Raw genomic sequence first — 15950 nt, forward strand, 5'->3', positions numbered from 1 at the left:
CCTCCCGCTAGACGAATGCTTTCGTCTAGCGAGTTTTTCGTCTAGCGAGGCATTCGTCTAGCGGGGTACCACTGTAATCGTTCTCTGAGTGAGTTGTAATATATTTATGTGCCCCTGTGGGGTGGACTTTTGGCCTTGTATGATCTACTTGGTCTTTTACTAGGACCTAGAGGTACACCAGCTAGAGCCAGATGCAAAGTAGTGGGGGGTGCGGGTGTGCGTGCATGCGTAGTTAAGAAAGAAGGTGCCTCTGATCACTTGCTTAGTTCTCAGTACCAGAAACGAGCACTTAATCTTTTCAATCCCAGCTCCACTCCTGGTTTTTCTCTAAGGCTTTCTTAATTTAAAGCAGTCTAATTTAGAAGCACATGCAAACATCAATTCTGGATCACAGATTTTGCTGGGAATAATTTATGCATCATCTTCAACCTTTTTGGGCCTATGGGCAAATTTGCAAACGGGAGAAGCTTGTTGTGGGTACCATACACACATCACAAACAAACAAACACCGACCCACACCCATTGCATTATGTTCTCTTGGCTACAACAGCTAACAGCCTAATTTCAGCAGGGGTAAGTGTATTTCGTGAGAACTAGAGAAGGCCTAGTTGGTGACTCCTGCTTTGTAGATTAAGCTGCTTTGTCTTCTGGCTTGGTGCAAAGCTTGGGCATTATCACTCCCTGGGCAATATCCCAATTCAAGAACAGATTCCAGCCAGGCAAAATCATTTGAGCGGATTGTGGAGCAGTGCGAGTGAGAGATCGTGGCCTGTGGAAATAAGCATAGTCTGGGGAGTGGACGTGACTCGGGGGGAACATAGGAGGATAGGAAGCTGCCTTATACAGAGTCAGACCATTGGGGGTGGCGAAAATAACAACACAAAAAATCTGGTTTGGGAGGGCAGCTGGGAAGGACATAGAAAACTTGTTTACTGGCAGAATTTAGCCCACAGAATTCTTCATAGTCATTCTAGAGGTGTAAGGGAACACCTTAAGCCCCACCTGCACTATATATTTGAAGCCTTATTATTATGCCACTTTAATTAGTCATGACTTCTCCCAAAGGATCCTGACAACTGTGGTTTGTTAAGGGTGATGAGAGTCACCAGGAGACCCCCTTATTCTCTTCACAGAGCTACAAATGGTTTAATGACCAGTCCCGCTTCCCAAGGGACTCTGGGAATTGTAGCCCTGTAAGGGGAATAGCGGGCTACTAACAGCTCTCAGCACTCTTAGCAAACTACATTTCCCAGGAGTCTTTGGGTGGGTAAAAGCCATGACCATTTAAAATGGCATGATGCTGTTTTAAACTATAGTGTGGACAGGGTCTTACTGAGCAGTATGTCGGCTTTGCCTGGCCGCTGTGTGAAGCTGTGCTCTTGCCCTTTGCTAATGAGGGATTTTTGCAAAATCAGGCAGCTGAGAAATGGGAGCAAGTGGCAAGGGCCTAGTATCTACCGGTAAATGAGTGATCTAGCTCTGGTCCTGGTGGTGGTGAAGGGGGTCTCTTTGGACAGAGACAGTAAACGTGCCTGCTAACGCCACAGCTGCCAACTCCCTAACCATCACCACCTGTTGGCATCTGTCTGTCTTGTGAGACAGTGGAGTGTGCCTCTGTGGGTGAAGTCAAGCCATGTTGTTCTTGCTGCTCCAGCAGCACCAAGAAACTTTTCTGGGACCTGGGCAGTGTGTATGGAGGTCCTGGGGTGCCTAGACGTCAAGATCTCCGTCTTGGCCTCACTGACATGGTCCAGAGGAAAGCAGAGGAAGATGTTTGTTTGGCACCAGCATGGCTGCAGGAGTTGCCAGAAGGAGGCAAACACGGCGTCATCCAACTGTCTTAGGGACTCCACTCTGGGTTCATTCCTTAGCCTTTTCTTCTCCCAAATATGTCCAATCACTACCAGGTTGGGAAGAAATGGAGGAGTTTGCAGAGGCAACAACACATTTTCCATCATTTTTAAAAAAGAAACTGTGGGAAAATGTCACCACTGTGAGAGAGGGAGAGAAAGAAACCTGTAAGATAGCCAATGTTGTTGAGTGGAGTACATACAGAGATCTTAAAGGGGTGGGGGGAACCAAAAATGAAAAAAGAAGAAATTAAAGAGTATGTAACGGACTGGCTAAACTATTATCACCTTAATGCTCTGTTTAAGGCAGACAAAAAACATGGTTTTGCAGACTAACAATCACAATTTGAAAAGGATTGAAGGTAAAAACTTTTTTAAAATTATAATTTATTATTAGAGTGGGAAACGAAGGAAGAGTTTCTTAAGTCATCCATGATCAGCTGGGCTAGGGATGTGGGACATAATATTGACCTAAGCTTATGGAAACAATTTTGGAAAAACAACTTGAAGTTTACTGCCTGTTACACTTTAAAAGAAAACTGTCTTAAGATGATTCATAGGTGGTATTTAACTCCCAGCAAATTGGCAAAGATGTTCAAAGCAGAGAGTGATAAATGTTGGAAACGTAGAGAGAGTGTAGGAACATTCTACCATGTGTGGTGGTCTTGTAGGGTTATTAAAGACTACTGGGAATTAATCCATAGCAAAGTGGGGGGGGGGAATGTTTAAAAGCTCCTTTCCTAAAAACCCAGAAGCTTATCTTCTGGGTATAATAACGACAGAAGTCCTATTGATGTATGCAACCATGGCCGCATGGATTTTACTTGCACAAAAGTGGAGAACAGACGTGATTCCAACAAAAGAAGAGTGGCATCATAAACTGCTGGAATATGCGGAACTAGTGGGCATGACTAATAGAAAGAAACGGAGATGAGAAAGAACTTAAAGAGGATTGTATGTTATATATGAAAAATTATTGTAATAAGACAATCAACCTAACAGCATGATTATAATTCAGCAGCGCAAGTTATAACATGAGATAAAGAGAAGGAGAGAGGAAAATTTAGAAGAACAAGAAGACGTGGATAGGTTGGGAATAGGGAGGAAACCATGGGAGGAGTGGATGGGAAGTATATGAGAAGAAGTTTTTCCCCCCTTACTCTTTTTAATAAAAGGAGATAGCCACATACAGCAAAGGCTTGTGGGTGAAAGAAACAGTGAATGAGGGGATTAAAGGGAGCCTGTGATTTATTTCTCCTCCTCTCAGACACAATATTGTTATTTTTATTCTGAATGCTTACATTTGGGGGGAAAGCAGTGAAAATACCAAGTGGGCATTCCCTTGACAACAGTAGCTTTGTGAACTGGGGCAGGTTGAGAGCTGTTCCCCATTCTCCTCAGCAAAGAGATAATGGTCGCTTCCTGAGGAGAAAGGTGGTGAAGCAGGAGTGTGCTCGCCTTTGGTGGTGCTGCCTGGCTGCATGGTTCCTTGCCAGTCGGCGGGGATGCAGTTAGCCCAGCACTGAGGCAAAGCAACACATGCTTGAGAGGCGTTACCTCGTGCTCTGTAACATCACAGATTCCACATCTTGCTTCAACAACACAACACAACACAACACAACACAACACAACACAACACAACACAACACAGGTGGCTAAAATGAAGTACTGCAGGCCTCAACAGTGTGATGTTGTAGTGTGAGTGAGGAGATTAAAAAGTGCTCTGTGCTTAGCTGTACTCAGGGAGCAGATCCCAAGCATTTTCTTTTCAGTGGAGAAATGTTTGTTTTATTTTGTTGTTTTTTCCACTGGTGGTCCTCCATTTTCGTTTTGTTATACCATGTTAGGGAAGCTCAGGCCCAGGCCTCCCTTGGGCCTTTGGGATGCTTCTGCAAACCACACAACATCTGTTAACTTATGGAACTCATTGCCGCAAGATGCAATAGTTCACACTGACTTAGATTAGGTGACTTTACCATCTTATGTGTATGACTATCAGTGGCTATTAGTTAGGGTTGCCAGGTCTGCTTCCAAAAAATAGCGGACAAGTGGGGGGGGTTTAAATCAAAATAAATTATATATTTTCTTACAAACATTTTAACACGTATTAAAATACCATTTCACCATAAAGCTTTTGAATAAAAACGTCCACTATTTTGTGAAAAAAATAGTGAACATAATGTGAAAAAAGTGGACTGTCCACTCAAATAGTGGACACCTGGCAACCCTAATATTGGTCACGATGGCTAAATGGAACCCACATTCCCAAAGGCAGCACAGTGGTACCTCTGGTTACGAACGGGATCCGTTCCGGAGCCCCGTTCGTAACCCGTGACATGCATAACCCGAAGCGCTTTCCGTAGCTGTTTTTCGGCCCGAGGGGCGGGCCAGCGAGGAGGGGGCGTCATTCCAGGGACAAGCGTGACGCCCCCTCCTCACTGGCCTGCCCCTTGGGCCGGAAAAAGCCGCGGAAAGGGGGAAAGGGGGAAGCTTCCCCTTTCCCCCCTTTCAGCGGCATCCACGTGCGTCATGACGTCACGATGACGTCACGCCGCATGTGTTGTGCCCCTCCCCCAGGGGGTGCCTCTGCGCCGCCGCCGCCGCCCCGGGCAGCGCAGAGGCTTGCTACGCCCCTGCCTGCAGGGCTCTTTTTAATGCCCTACCTGTCCCCCTATAATTCTGGTATTGATTTACAAGTTGTGTCTTGCATTGATTTTACAATTGAAAGTGATTCATACAACATACCGGTACTGATCTTCAATTTCAAAGTGTGCTGTTGTTTGTGAGAAGAGGTTAGGGACAGGACCCAGATCCGTAAAATAGATTTTGAGTTGAAAATGTTGAAGGCTTCTGATCTTATGAGTCTGAGAGGCTGGGCTTTCTTGTTCTGTTTCCCATCGGCTATCAACTGTGTATTTTATAGAGAGATGCCAAAGATGAGCAGACTCTTGGGAATTGTATTCACCTGGTGCTGTGCTGTGTGCCTGCCCGCTGCTTGGATGAAGCTTTTAGAAGTGATCTTCTGCCTCTTTCTGCTCCTTGCCTTTTTGATTGACGCTTATAGCCACTGTTTAAATTACCTTTCAAGTTGTAACTGTGGCAAGAGACCCCCCTTCCTCGTTAAGGCTGGCTGCTTCTTCTTAGCAAGCCCAGCTCATCATTTACATAATTAGACCTTTCCGTTCTGTTCCATCAATATTACAAGGTGACACCTCACCCTGTCTGCTCTGGGTGAAAGTGAATCCCTTAACTTCATGGATTCCACCTCTGTAATTGGAAGAAATGTCTCTCCCCCTGCCCTCCTTCTCCTTCTGATGAGAAGCTTTGCTGAACTACACCAACAGGATGATGGCTTCAGCATCTCATTCAGCAGAAAAATAAGTGGATCCTTAAGGCATGATAATAAGATGGCTGAAATGCCAGAAGGCAAGGAGATGCAAAATTATATGCTATCTTAAGTTGCAAACCTGGAAGCTTTAGCTTTGTACAGTTTTTACACAAGCATTGGAGAAGCCAGGGTTGAGGAAGGTTTTCTGAGCTTGAGGGCCACATTCCCTACATGCCTGTGCTGGGTGGGGTCAGAGGCAAAGTGTGTAGAGCAGGGGTAGGCAACCTAAGGCCCGTGGGCCGGATGCGGCCCAATTGCCTTCTAAGTCCGGCCCATGGATGGTCCGAGAATCAGCGTGTTTTTAGATGAGTAGAATGTGTCCTTTTATTTAAAATGCATCTCTGGGTTATTTGTGGGGCATAGGAATTCGTTCATTTTTTTCTTCCAAAATATAGTCCGGCCCACCACATGGTCTGAGGGATGGTGGACCGGCCACGGCTGAAAAAGGTTGCTGACCCCTGGTGTAGAGCAATGAATGTCCATTTCCCCCTTGTGCAGTAGGCTTGTGAGTACAAAAGAGATCTTAATTCAGGCCAGTATGGGGTCCAGAAGTTGTGATTCCAAGGTATACAAGTAAGGCAAGAGATTTGGAGCTGAGCAGGAGCAATGAAGATGTTCCAACAGTTGTGGTGCCCCTCCCACCCAATTTTTAAAGCCAGGTTTCTTGTGAGACTTTCTCGCTTTGCGGAGATGTTCCGTCTGGGTGGATTCCAACCCCCTCTCCAGGTGGGATGGTGGAGAGAGTGGCAGATCCCTCTCTCTTGATACTTTGAGTCAAAAGAGGAGAACTTCCATCTTCCATTACTGGATGCCAGCCTTCATCTCCTCTGCTTCATCTCCTTCCTCCTCCTCAATGTGGAGCTGCCAAGCCATGCCAGGTCCTGATGGAGCTAAGGGGCCCATGATGGCTATTTCTTATGTGCACTTAAACTGGCAGCAGCATTTGCTGCTGAAGATGCCAGAGACTGAATTTGTGGCAGGGGCTTTGCATACCAGGCGTGTGTACTACCAATGAGCCTAAGCGATATAAACACTTGCAATAATTTGGGTCTGTGCTAGTTGTGGGGCTCGGGTCTCTTGTAAGATAGAGAGAAGTAAATATAGCATGGCATTCCTAATACAAGCCCTTATTCATGTAAAGAGGTCATAACCGTTTTCTTATTTGCTCTTCCTCCTTTCAGTCCCCACCCTAGCGCTGGCTGTGGAGGGGATGTAATCCCCCCCCCCTGCACTGGTTCCCTTGAAGCTGAGTTCATAATGTAATTGGGTCCTTGATGGGCCCAGCTGTGGAAGGATGGGGGCACCCTTGGGAGGCCAATCTCGTTTGCGGAATTGATTGAATAAAAGCGACCTCCATTCACGAAGCTGTCAATCCAGGTCTGTTCCCCAGCATTAGCACCCTCCAATGGTGCTGATTAATGGTCTGGCAAATCTCTTTCTCTCCCTTTGCTCCTCCCAGATGGTCACCTGGGAGCTAGCATTCAAAGGGCTGAAGCAAGGAGTTTCAGCTCCCCCCTCCCCCCCAAAAGCCCCATCTGAAATCTGAGCATTCCCAAAGAGCGACATTTCCATTACAAAAGCTGTTGGCTGAAGTGTGTCTCAAGTGGAAATTCACTTTTCTCCCTTCCCCCTGCCTTCTCTCTAAATGTGAGCTTTAGAAATCTCATTTCCTTTCTCTGATAAGAGAGCTGAAAAGGGCACTGGGGTGTCCCCCCACCCAGTTTCTTCTCATAAATGAGATTAAAGGAAATGCACTAGGCTCAGAATAGCTTTTTCCTTGCTTCTCTCCCCCCCTCCCCGCTCTCTAGAACAGCTTTCCCTAACCTGGTGCCCTCTGGGTGTTGTTGGACTGCCACCACCCCTCACCATTAAAGCATGGTGACTGGGGTGGAAGTTGGAGTCTCAGTCTTGTCTGCATCATGGGTTGAGCGACTCAGCTGCCCTCCCTTTCCTCCAAGGACACCAGTGGCCTCTGTTGCTTCGCAGGTGGAGGCTGAAGAGCAGCATCAGAGGCCCACCTCAGGAGGCAAGGTGGGGTGGCTGCCTTAGGTGGCAGAATCCACAATAGCAGCAGATCTGGCCTCCAAGGAATGCTTTGCCCGCTGCCCCTCTAGCACCCCCCACAATGCCACCCCCATAGCTGCCGGCCTCCTCCCACCCTTGTCCCCAATGCAAATCTGTATTAGCCCTTCATTCTGATGTACTGGTATATCTTCACTCATCCCTTCTTCCTTGTGCATGTGACATTTTGTGCCAAAATGTTTTGGGCTGCCCCTGAACAGGGAAGACTAAGAGTGAGGGCCCTATTGCTCCTTTTCCTGATACCAGTTCCAAATACTGGACTTGAATGTGATTTTTATTATGAGAACCTTTTGCAAGCTGCTTTGAGAACCTCTCAGGATATAAAGTGGGATATATCTGTTCTATTATTTTTTACTAGAAACTCAAGATCAGCTGTGACCATTCCTGGACCAGGAAAGCTTGGCTCAGTAATTCATGCATTGGTTACTTTAAGACTGGATTACTGCAGCATGGGGCTTCCCTTGTGCCTGATCCAGAAGCTGCAGTGAGTGCAGAATGCTGCAACACAATTGCTGACAGGAAGGATACCCTATCAGCATAGAACACCTGCCTGTGCTCAGAGACATGCATTGGTTACTGTTTTGCTACTTGGGGTCATATTACCTGTGAGATCACCTTACCCCATGCATAGCCTCTTGTCTGCTTCAGTCTGCAGAACTGGCACTGCTGCAGGTGCCATATGTAAATTGTACATTTGTAAAATTACAATCTTTTAGTGTGGCAGCACCTACACTTTGGAACTCCCTGCTTATTGACACCAGGCAGGTGCCTTCACTGCTAAAAACATTTTTTGTTTAGACAAACCTACCTAGATATGTATAATGTTGGCATGTGTTTTAATCTGCTTTTTACTTACTCTTGATTTTAATTATTTTGTTAATATTTTATATAGCTGTTTTAAAGAGTTTGCACTGATATTATTGTTCTATTCTTTTTGTAAACTGCTTTGAGTGTTTTTTTTAAACAACCAAGTGATGTATAAATGTTATGAAATAAATAGATTAAAATATCTACCAACCTGAGCCGCGTACAAAAGGCATAGTTAAAAATAGACAGCAGGGTGCCTCTGAGTGCATTCTCAGCCTAGGGGTTTGTTTTCAGAACTGAGGGTGTTGTATTCTGCTCAGTTCTACTCAGAGTAGACCCATTAAAATCAATGGGCATAAGTTTTAGTCCTGTTCATTATTTCAATGGCCCTACTTTGAGTAAGCTTAGCATTGGAGACAACCCTGAGGTTGCGCTTCTTTCACACCAATGCCCACTCCTGGTTATCCCAAGTTTTCTTTATTTCAACAACCTTATTTGATGATGAAAATGTGTCTTTTTTTCTAGGAGAATACCTGATTGTGAACTTAATTTGTTCCTTCCCCGTTTTCCTTATTTCAGGATCAGCCGTGTTTAAACCTGTCAATTAAAACCCTTTTCCATCTGTTAAAAAGTCCATTTCCTCCCCCAGTTAATCCAGGACATTTAATCCTTTGTTACATTAAGTGTTTTGAATGCAGACACTGAGGGCTCATCCACACTTCCTTTTTTGCCACATTTCTAGACACAGGGCCGGGAATTTTCAGGTCTGAGGATCTGAAAATTCCCGGCCCTGTTGCAGGGAGGCAGTTTTAATCAGGGCCACAACAGGGGAGGAAAGAGTTAAGTCCAAAGCTGCATTTAGCATTACAACTGGTTTGGCCCTAACCTGTGAACACAGCTATTGTGGAACTCTACCATTTCATTCTGCTTTAATGTCGCCCACCCCTGCTCTAGCTGGTCACTATTGGATTAGATGCCCCTTGGGTCGGATGCAGCACAGCTGTTCTTACATTATTACGACTTGACCACAAGGCCAACCACCAGCAATTTGTATTCTGACTGGCAGTGGCTTAACTTCTGCCCTTCCCAGTGCTTTGTTTTGACAATTTATATGCTGCATAATGACAATTGCCTTTAAGCGGTGTAGAGAAACTCAGTACAATGAAAATAAAAGTGAGTTAAAACTGTAAAATCAGAATTCAGTTAAGATGCCTGTTGGAACTATAACAGTAAAAAAAGATTCAGTGAGTCCTGGAAGTTCAGCAAGTAGGGCACCTGCCTGACCTCAAGTTCCACAAAATTGGGCCCACAATAGTCAACACACAGCCCCTGGTGGATCTGTTCTGTGCATCCAAGCCATGGGGACCACTAACAGTGGCTGCCCCAAATATCTCAGTCATTAGGCAGCCCTAAAGGTATCCTGGACCCAAGTTGTTACGGGCATTGTCAATTAACAGAAGAACCTGGCCTGGTAGTATCTGAGCAACCAATGTAAGCATTAGAGCACCAGAGTTATGTAATGGCAGTAGATTTTGTTGGACCACAACTCGCATCACTCTTGTCGTTTGGCTGTGTTTACTGACAGGTGGCTGTCCTCTCAGACTGATGAGAGACGGAGCCTGGCAGCAAACTGAGAGCCACAGCTTAGCCACCCAGCTCTTCATACTTTCCTTGCTGCCCAAAAGTCTCACAGCTGGAAATGCCAAGGATTGCATTTTCCTTGGGGGGTGGGGGGTGGGGGTGGGAAAGCAGTGGCTTCATTCCTCACAACGATGTTTTGGCAGAAATTATCCCCTTTCCCCGCAATTTGATGTTTATTCCTGGTTAACAGTAAGTGTACCTTGGAGTTTTAGGATTACTGGTATAATAACACAATATGTGCAGAAATGGGGAGGGGGTGGAGGGGAGCCAGATTTTCATGAAACTGCCCTGAGCTGCGAGCAGCTGTTGCGGAGAACAGTTAATGGGAAAGAATGAAAAGGGAGATGCTGTCAGGAGAGTAAGCTAGTTTTTTGGCAGCTTTTTTCTGAAATGACTTCTTCCAAGAGGGGGCAGGGCCACAGCTCAGTGCTGGAGCACCTGCTGTGCATGCAGAAGGTCAGTGTTTTGTACCCAACCAGCATGGCCAGGGGTCACGAAGGATGGGAATTCTACTCTAAAATAATAGTCTTCAGCTTTTTCAGACCTGGGGCCCATGTTTAACGCGGACATGTTTTTGGGGAACAGTTTCTTCTTCTTCTTTTTAGCCATATATTTGTATGGTGGTAGTGCTGCAGTTGTGACCCTCTTTAGACCAGGCTGTGACCTGGAAGGTGGGTTCCAACCTACTGATTGAAGACCAGTGGTCTAAAACAGATGTGGGGAACCTTTGTATTACCAGATGGTGTTGAAATACAACTCCCATCAGCCCCAATATGCATGGCCAATGGCCAGGGATGATAGTTCAGCAACAACTAGAGGGCTAAAGGCTCTCCACATCTGGTCTGAAACATCTGGAGGGCACGAGGTTGGTGAAGTTAAAAATGCAGGAAGTTAAAAATGCAGGCGAGCAAACTAGCATGCATCTCTGTGGTCTTGCATCTTCTGGAGACTTAATATTTTGCGTGGCTCCAATGCTTGTCACCATCAAAACAATCAGCTTTGAGTGGAGAGTTGTCACCAGTGGTTTTGTTGGGCAGTAAGTCTGTTCATACTTAAGAGAGTTGCCCTTTTGTTTTCAATCTTATCAGCTTTCTGCTCATGCTTCTAAACTTGAGTATAAAATGAAGGTCTTGCCCACTGAGAGAGCTAAACTTGGTCCTCATAACAAGTTGACAAGATTGAATACAGGGGACTGTGTTTGTGGATGGTTGCAGGCCTGTAGAGGTGATGGAATAACTCACCTGCCATAGTTCAGTGGTAGAGCACCTGTGTTGCATACTGAGGATACCAGGTTCAACCCCAGGCATCCAGGTAGCACTGGAAAAAACCCTGGAGTTGCTGCCAGGCAGTGGAGATAGTGTGGAGCCAGATGGTCTGACTCTGTACTGTATAAGGCAGATTTCTATGTTCATCTGCTGGTCATTTCAAGACAAGGAGTCTGGCATCTGCCCAGATAGAGTGAATCACCAGTAAAAAAAGGGGGGGGGAGGGAACTGGTGGGTTTTATTGGATAGGTAAAGGTATATAATTAACTATATTTTTTTCTCCTTATAGACCCACATATGTAGGTTAGCAGGGAAAAGGGTCAGCTTACCACTTGCATTTGAAAAGCACAGGGCTGAGAAGAGTTTAAAACCTATACAGTTTAATTGAATGCATAGGAATTAGCCATTAGACTGGACTCACCCTTTATGACCCCGTTTTTCAAGGAAACAGATTACAGACTGAAAAGGCTTGTGCCTGATGCTGGAACAAGTGGACAGATGTCTGTTTCCATGGTTGGTTGAAGAGAGAGAAGGTGGAAGGAACAAGAAATACTTCTTTGCTTCTTCCTCCCAGGAGAGGAGGGGAAATGACATCACACAGAGCCTTCTCTACATTTCTATGGTCTGAATCTCCTTATCAGCAATTCAACTCTGTGCTGTTAACCCCTTCACATGCTAACTGACAAGAATATGCATTCTTAGATTTGACTGAATGTCTCCCAAAGGGGCCTCCCAGTTGCCAGGAGTGTAGGGAACACCAGTTGGTACTACCAAACAATGGCCGCTTTGTTGTCCCTCCCTTCCCCAGTTGGGGAGGCTGCCTGTGATTAAGGCAGCAAACTTGGATGTGGGCCTCTTTGTGAGGGGCAGCTGCTAAAGTGACAGCCATGCGCCTCCTCAGTGGTTTAAGGTTACACACCCAGCCATCTGTCCTCTGTGTGAGGAAAGAAAGAGAAGGACTTGCGAAAACAGTTACTGTATTGCCTACTTTGAAACAAACACATGTGAAATGTTGAATGTCTGGGAGGGGTACACTACACCTGCATTCATACAACCAAAGCACATGCTTGGTGTGTTCAGACAGTCAAACCTGGAATTCCTGAGAAGTTTCTTTGAGGATTCCTCAGCAAGAACTTTAATGGCAGTACAAGAATGTTTTCTAATCTGCCTTTCTCCCCCTTTCAACTTTGCAGGATCGGGGCCTAACCGGAAAACTGGAGCCGGTTTCACCAGCCAGCCCTGTCCATCCTGACTCTGAACTGGATCTGTTGCCATCCAGGCTGTCTAAGGAGGAGCTGATCCAGAACATGGACCGCGTTGACCGTGAAATCACCATGGTTGAGCAGCAGATTTCCAAGTTGAAGAAAAAACAGGTAATTCCTCCCCCAAACAATTGCTGTCACTGAAATAGCCTCCCTGAACCTCATCTTTGCTAATCAGGTTACAGCTGGCATTTCAGCATGTTTCAGAGTGTAACCAACCACAGATATGAGCTGGTTTTAAGACATTTGAGCCAAAGTAGGCCACGTGAGTTCACAGCTCTGCCCTGCAAAGGCATGCTACTAGTATAGTACAGTGGGTGGTGTGTAATGTTTTAGGCAGCAGCAACCACAATAGCAGCTGCATTTCCCTTCCTAAACTCCACTGCATGTGTCATATTCAGGGCAAACATTTCCCCATTCCCTCCCCAACTGTCATGGGCCCCTTGGTTCTGTCAGGATCTGGCATGGTTTGGCAGCTCCAGACACAGGAGGAGCTGATGGTGGGCTCAAGGAGGAGTGAGTGCCTCTCCTTGTGACTCTAGATGCCACAGAGGAGGAGGAAGCAGATCTGTCCCTCCTGTGGAGCACACAGCCTCATTATGGAAGGGTGAGGACTTTGACCATCTGGAAGGAGCCTCTGACAGGAAGCGTCACAGCTGGAGGCATACGGGACAGTCTTGTCACCAAGAACCCAGTGCCACTTTCTTAGGTGGGATCGTATGTGTGAGAATTCTGTGAGTGAGCCTGCCCTGTTGGGATGTCATCGTAGCTTCTGTTCAGTTGTGAACCTCTTGCCTTGCTCACGTACCTTGGGATCATGACCTTGTGCTTGCTGCTGAGCCTGTGCCACTATTAGCCTGAATAAAGATCTCCATCTTACTTGCAAGTATGAGTCACTGTTGCAGTGTTTTGGGACGGGAGCATGACACTGCACATTCCGAGTAAGGTTAATTTGATATGGGGATCATTGCCCTCACTCTGTATTAGCCTCGTTTGTCATCAGTGATTTTGACACAATGCCAGTTCTAACTGGGTGGTTTGACAGCAAGGCATCACATTCGCAATATGTTCTCTTATTGTCTGGAATTGCACTGTGAGGAACAACAAAAAACGGCAGCGAAGCAGTTGCCTAGAGGGGTAAACAGCTGTGGGCAAGCAGATGCAAATAGAAGGAGGGAGCTTTGGAGATTGGCGTTCTTGCCCCCCCCCCCCAAATGCTTAGCTGAGAACTTTGATTAGACATGGCCCTAATTTTCAGGAGATTGATTCTCTGTATGTGTATGCTGAGAGGGTTAGTTTTTAGATACCAAAGAACTTGTCATAAACATAAAGGCAGGCTGTCTTCTCTGTGCATGTGGTAGAATCCTCCCCACCCCCAAGCAAAACAAGTTTAATTAATCCCAGACACCTGCTTTCTGTTGCTGTCTGTCACAGCGCTATTGAAAGGGCTTAGGGGCTGAAGAGAGGAAAAGATTTCAGAAGCAGCTGCACAACCAGGCCCTATAGAGTGACTGCAACATCTGGAACTACCATCTTGGGAGGGTGGGTGGAGGGAAGACAGCAGTGGGAAGGCAAAGAGAGGTATGGCGTTTCCCTTGTTTTAGTCTGTTGCCAAGTTTAAAGATCCAAGTAGATAAAACATTTGGATTTGCAAACATTTGGAGACATTTCCCTCCATTTTCATTTAAAGGAGTCTTGGGGGTGGCGAGTGCTTCAGTATTAATAGTGACCTGTGCAAAGTGCTGATGGATGCATTTGTATAAGTTCCAGGAGCAGAGCACACCCACCCACCCCGTGTCACAACCATACTGCTCTTTCCAACACCCCCCAAATATACTGCATAAGGACGGCACAGTCAAATGCAGTGGGCTGTTTATGATTTGTCACAACACCAACAGATGCTTCCTGCTCAGGGGTGTGTGTTTCCAGGAACATTTTGATTATTGCTGGTTCTTGAGATGCTAAGTGTAGGGAGAAAGGCAGGGAGCAACCCATACATGTGAGGTGGAGCTTCTTCTGCAGCACCACCAGGAACATGTTGTATACATGGGCCTTGCATTTCAGTGCATTTTCTCCCTCCCTCTCATTGGGAGGCCTCCAGGAAATAATGAGTCACATTTTTTAGGCCATGCAAGCAAAGCCAACATCCTTGAGACTTCCAAAAATGGAAACAAAAAGTGGAAAATGGAAGACGAAACAAAACTGCCACAGCTTGCAATGTGGAGAGTCTGCCTGCAGCCCAGACATGTTCAGCTTGAATGTTGCAGAAGGTCTTGTCTGTTGACCCTTGTCTCCCCACCCCCTTCTATTAATGGAAAGCCACATCTTAATTAGTTGGTTAGCCCACATGCTACAGCAGCCTTCCTCAGCCTGGCGCCCTTCAGATGCGACTGGACTACAACTCCCATCATCGCTGACCATTGGGCTGACGGGCGTAGTAGTTCAACAAACATCTGGAAGGCACAGACTGGAGAAGGTGGCTTCTTCTATGACAGATCTTTTCCTAACATTGCCCACACTAGAGGTGTGCATTCCATAAAGCTGTGTCAGGAGATTGGCTGAAGCCATGTTTTTAATTTAGAAGCTGTTCAAAGGGGCTGCCATGTATGATAAAGTGAGTGAGTGGAATAGCAGAGCTTGCAGAACAAACTGTAGCACAGTAGAACCTGCTTTACTAAGAATCTAAGAACATAATAAGAACCCGCTGAATCAGGCCAGTGGCCGGTCTAGTCCAGCTTCCTGTCCTCACAATGGCCACCCAGCTGACTGTGGGAAACCCTTAGGCAGGAGCTGAGCACAAAAGCACTCTCCCATCTTGAGGTTTCCAGAAGGGTTGCTGCCTCTGACCACGGAGGCAGAACATAGCCATTGTGCCTAGTACCCATCAATAAACTTGCCTTCCATGAATTTGACCAGTCCTTTTTAAAGCCATTCAAGTTGCTGGCCATCACTGCCTCCTGTGAGATCAAGTTCCATAGTTTAAAATGTGTGCTGGTTCCTTAAAATATTTGAGAACTTTATAGGTGTTATCCTTTAATATACTGTCTTCAGCAAGTGGCCCAGTTCCTTTAGCCTCCCTCCCCACATGGGCTTTCCTTCTGCACCTTTTACTAATAAGCTCTCATTGGTCCTTCTTGACTTCTAACAACTCATCTTGAATGTTGGTACCTAAAACCAAATTTGTGAAGGAATTCACAAGACTTGAAATGGAAGCCTGTTGGCCAAAGGCTGGGGTCTAGTCTATAGGATTGTCTGGTTTCAGACCTTGCAGCCCTTTTCAGATGCAGAAGGCATTAGTGGTTTGCAGCACCAACCCTTCTGATTAGCGAGCAGTATGAAGTCTCTTGATTGGCCTGGTTAGTGAAAAATAAATAAATACAGGGAGCAGGATCTTTCGGCTCTTGCACTACTTTCTGACTTCTGTCCAATCTAGCACCTCAAGATACTATCTTCTGAGACACATAGGGTTTTAAACAACAAAGTCATCCCATCCATGCAAGAATTTCCGCTTGTGCAACAAAACTCCCCCACTCTCTCTGCCCCATCTGCCCCCCTCCAATCTGCACTGGGCATTCTGTTGCACACGCGAAAGTCCTTGTGCGAATAATAATAATAATAATAATAATAATAATATTTATACCCTGCCCATCTGTCT

General features: G+C 46.0%; 1 protein-coding gene across 1 annotated transcript in view; it reads left to right on the forward strand.

The window, feature by feature from the left end:
* The window catches only part of NCOR2 (nuclear receptor corepressor 2), a 355588-nt gene that overhangs the window by 129051 nt on the left and 210587 nt on the right, over window positions 1–15950 (forward strand). The window contains 1 exon segment of the mRNA XM_033174224.1: window positions 12227–12406. Coding sequence (XP_033030115.1) covers window positions 12227–12406 — 180 coding nt within the window.

This window comes from Lacerta agilis, chromosome 17 (assembly GCF_009819535.1).
Source record: "Lacerta agilis isolate rLacAgi1 chromosome 17, rLacAgi1.pri, whole genome shotgun sequence".
Lineage (NCBI taxonomy): Eukaryota > Metazoa > Chordata > Lepidosauria > Squamata > Lacertidae > Lacerta > Lacerta agilis.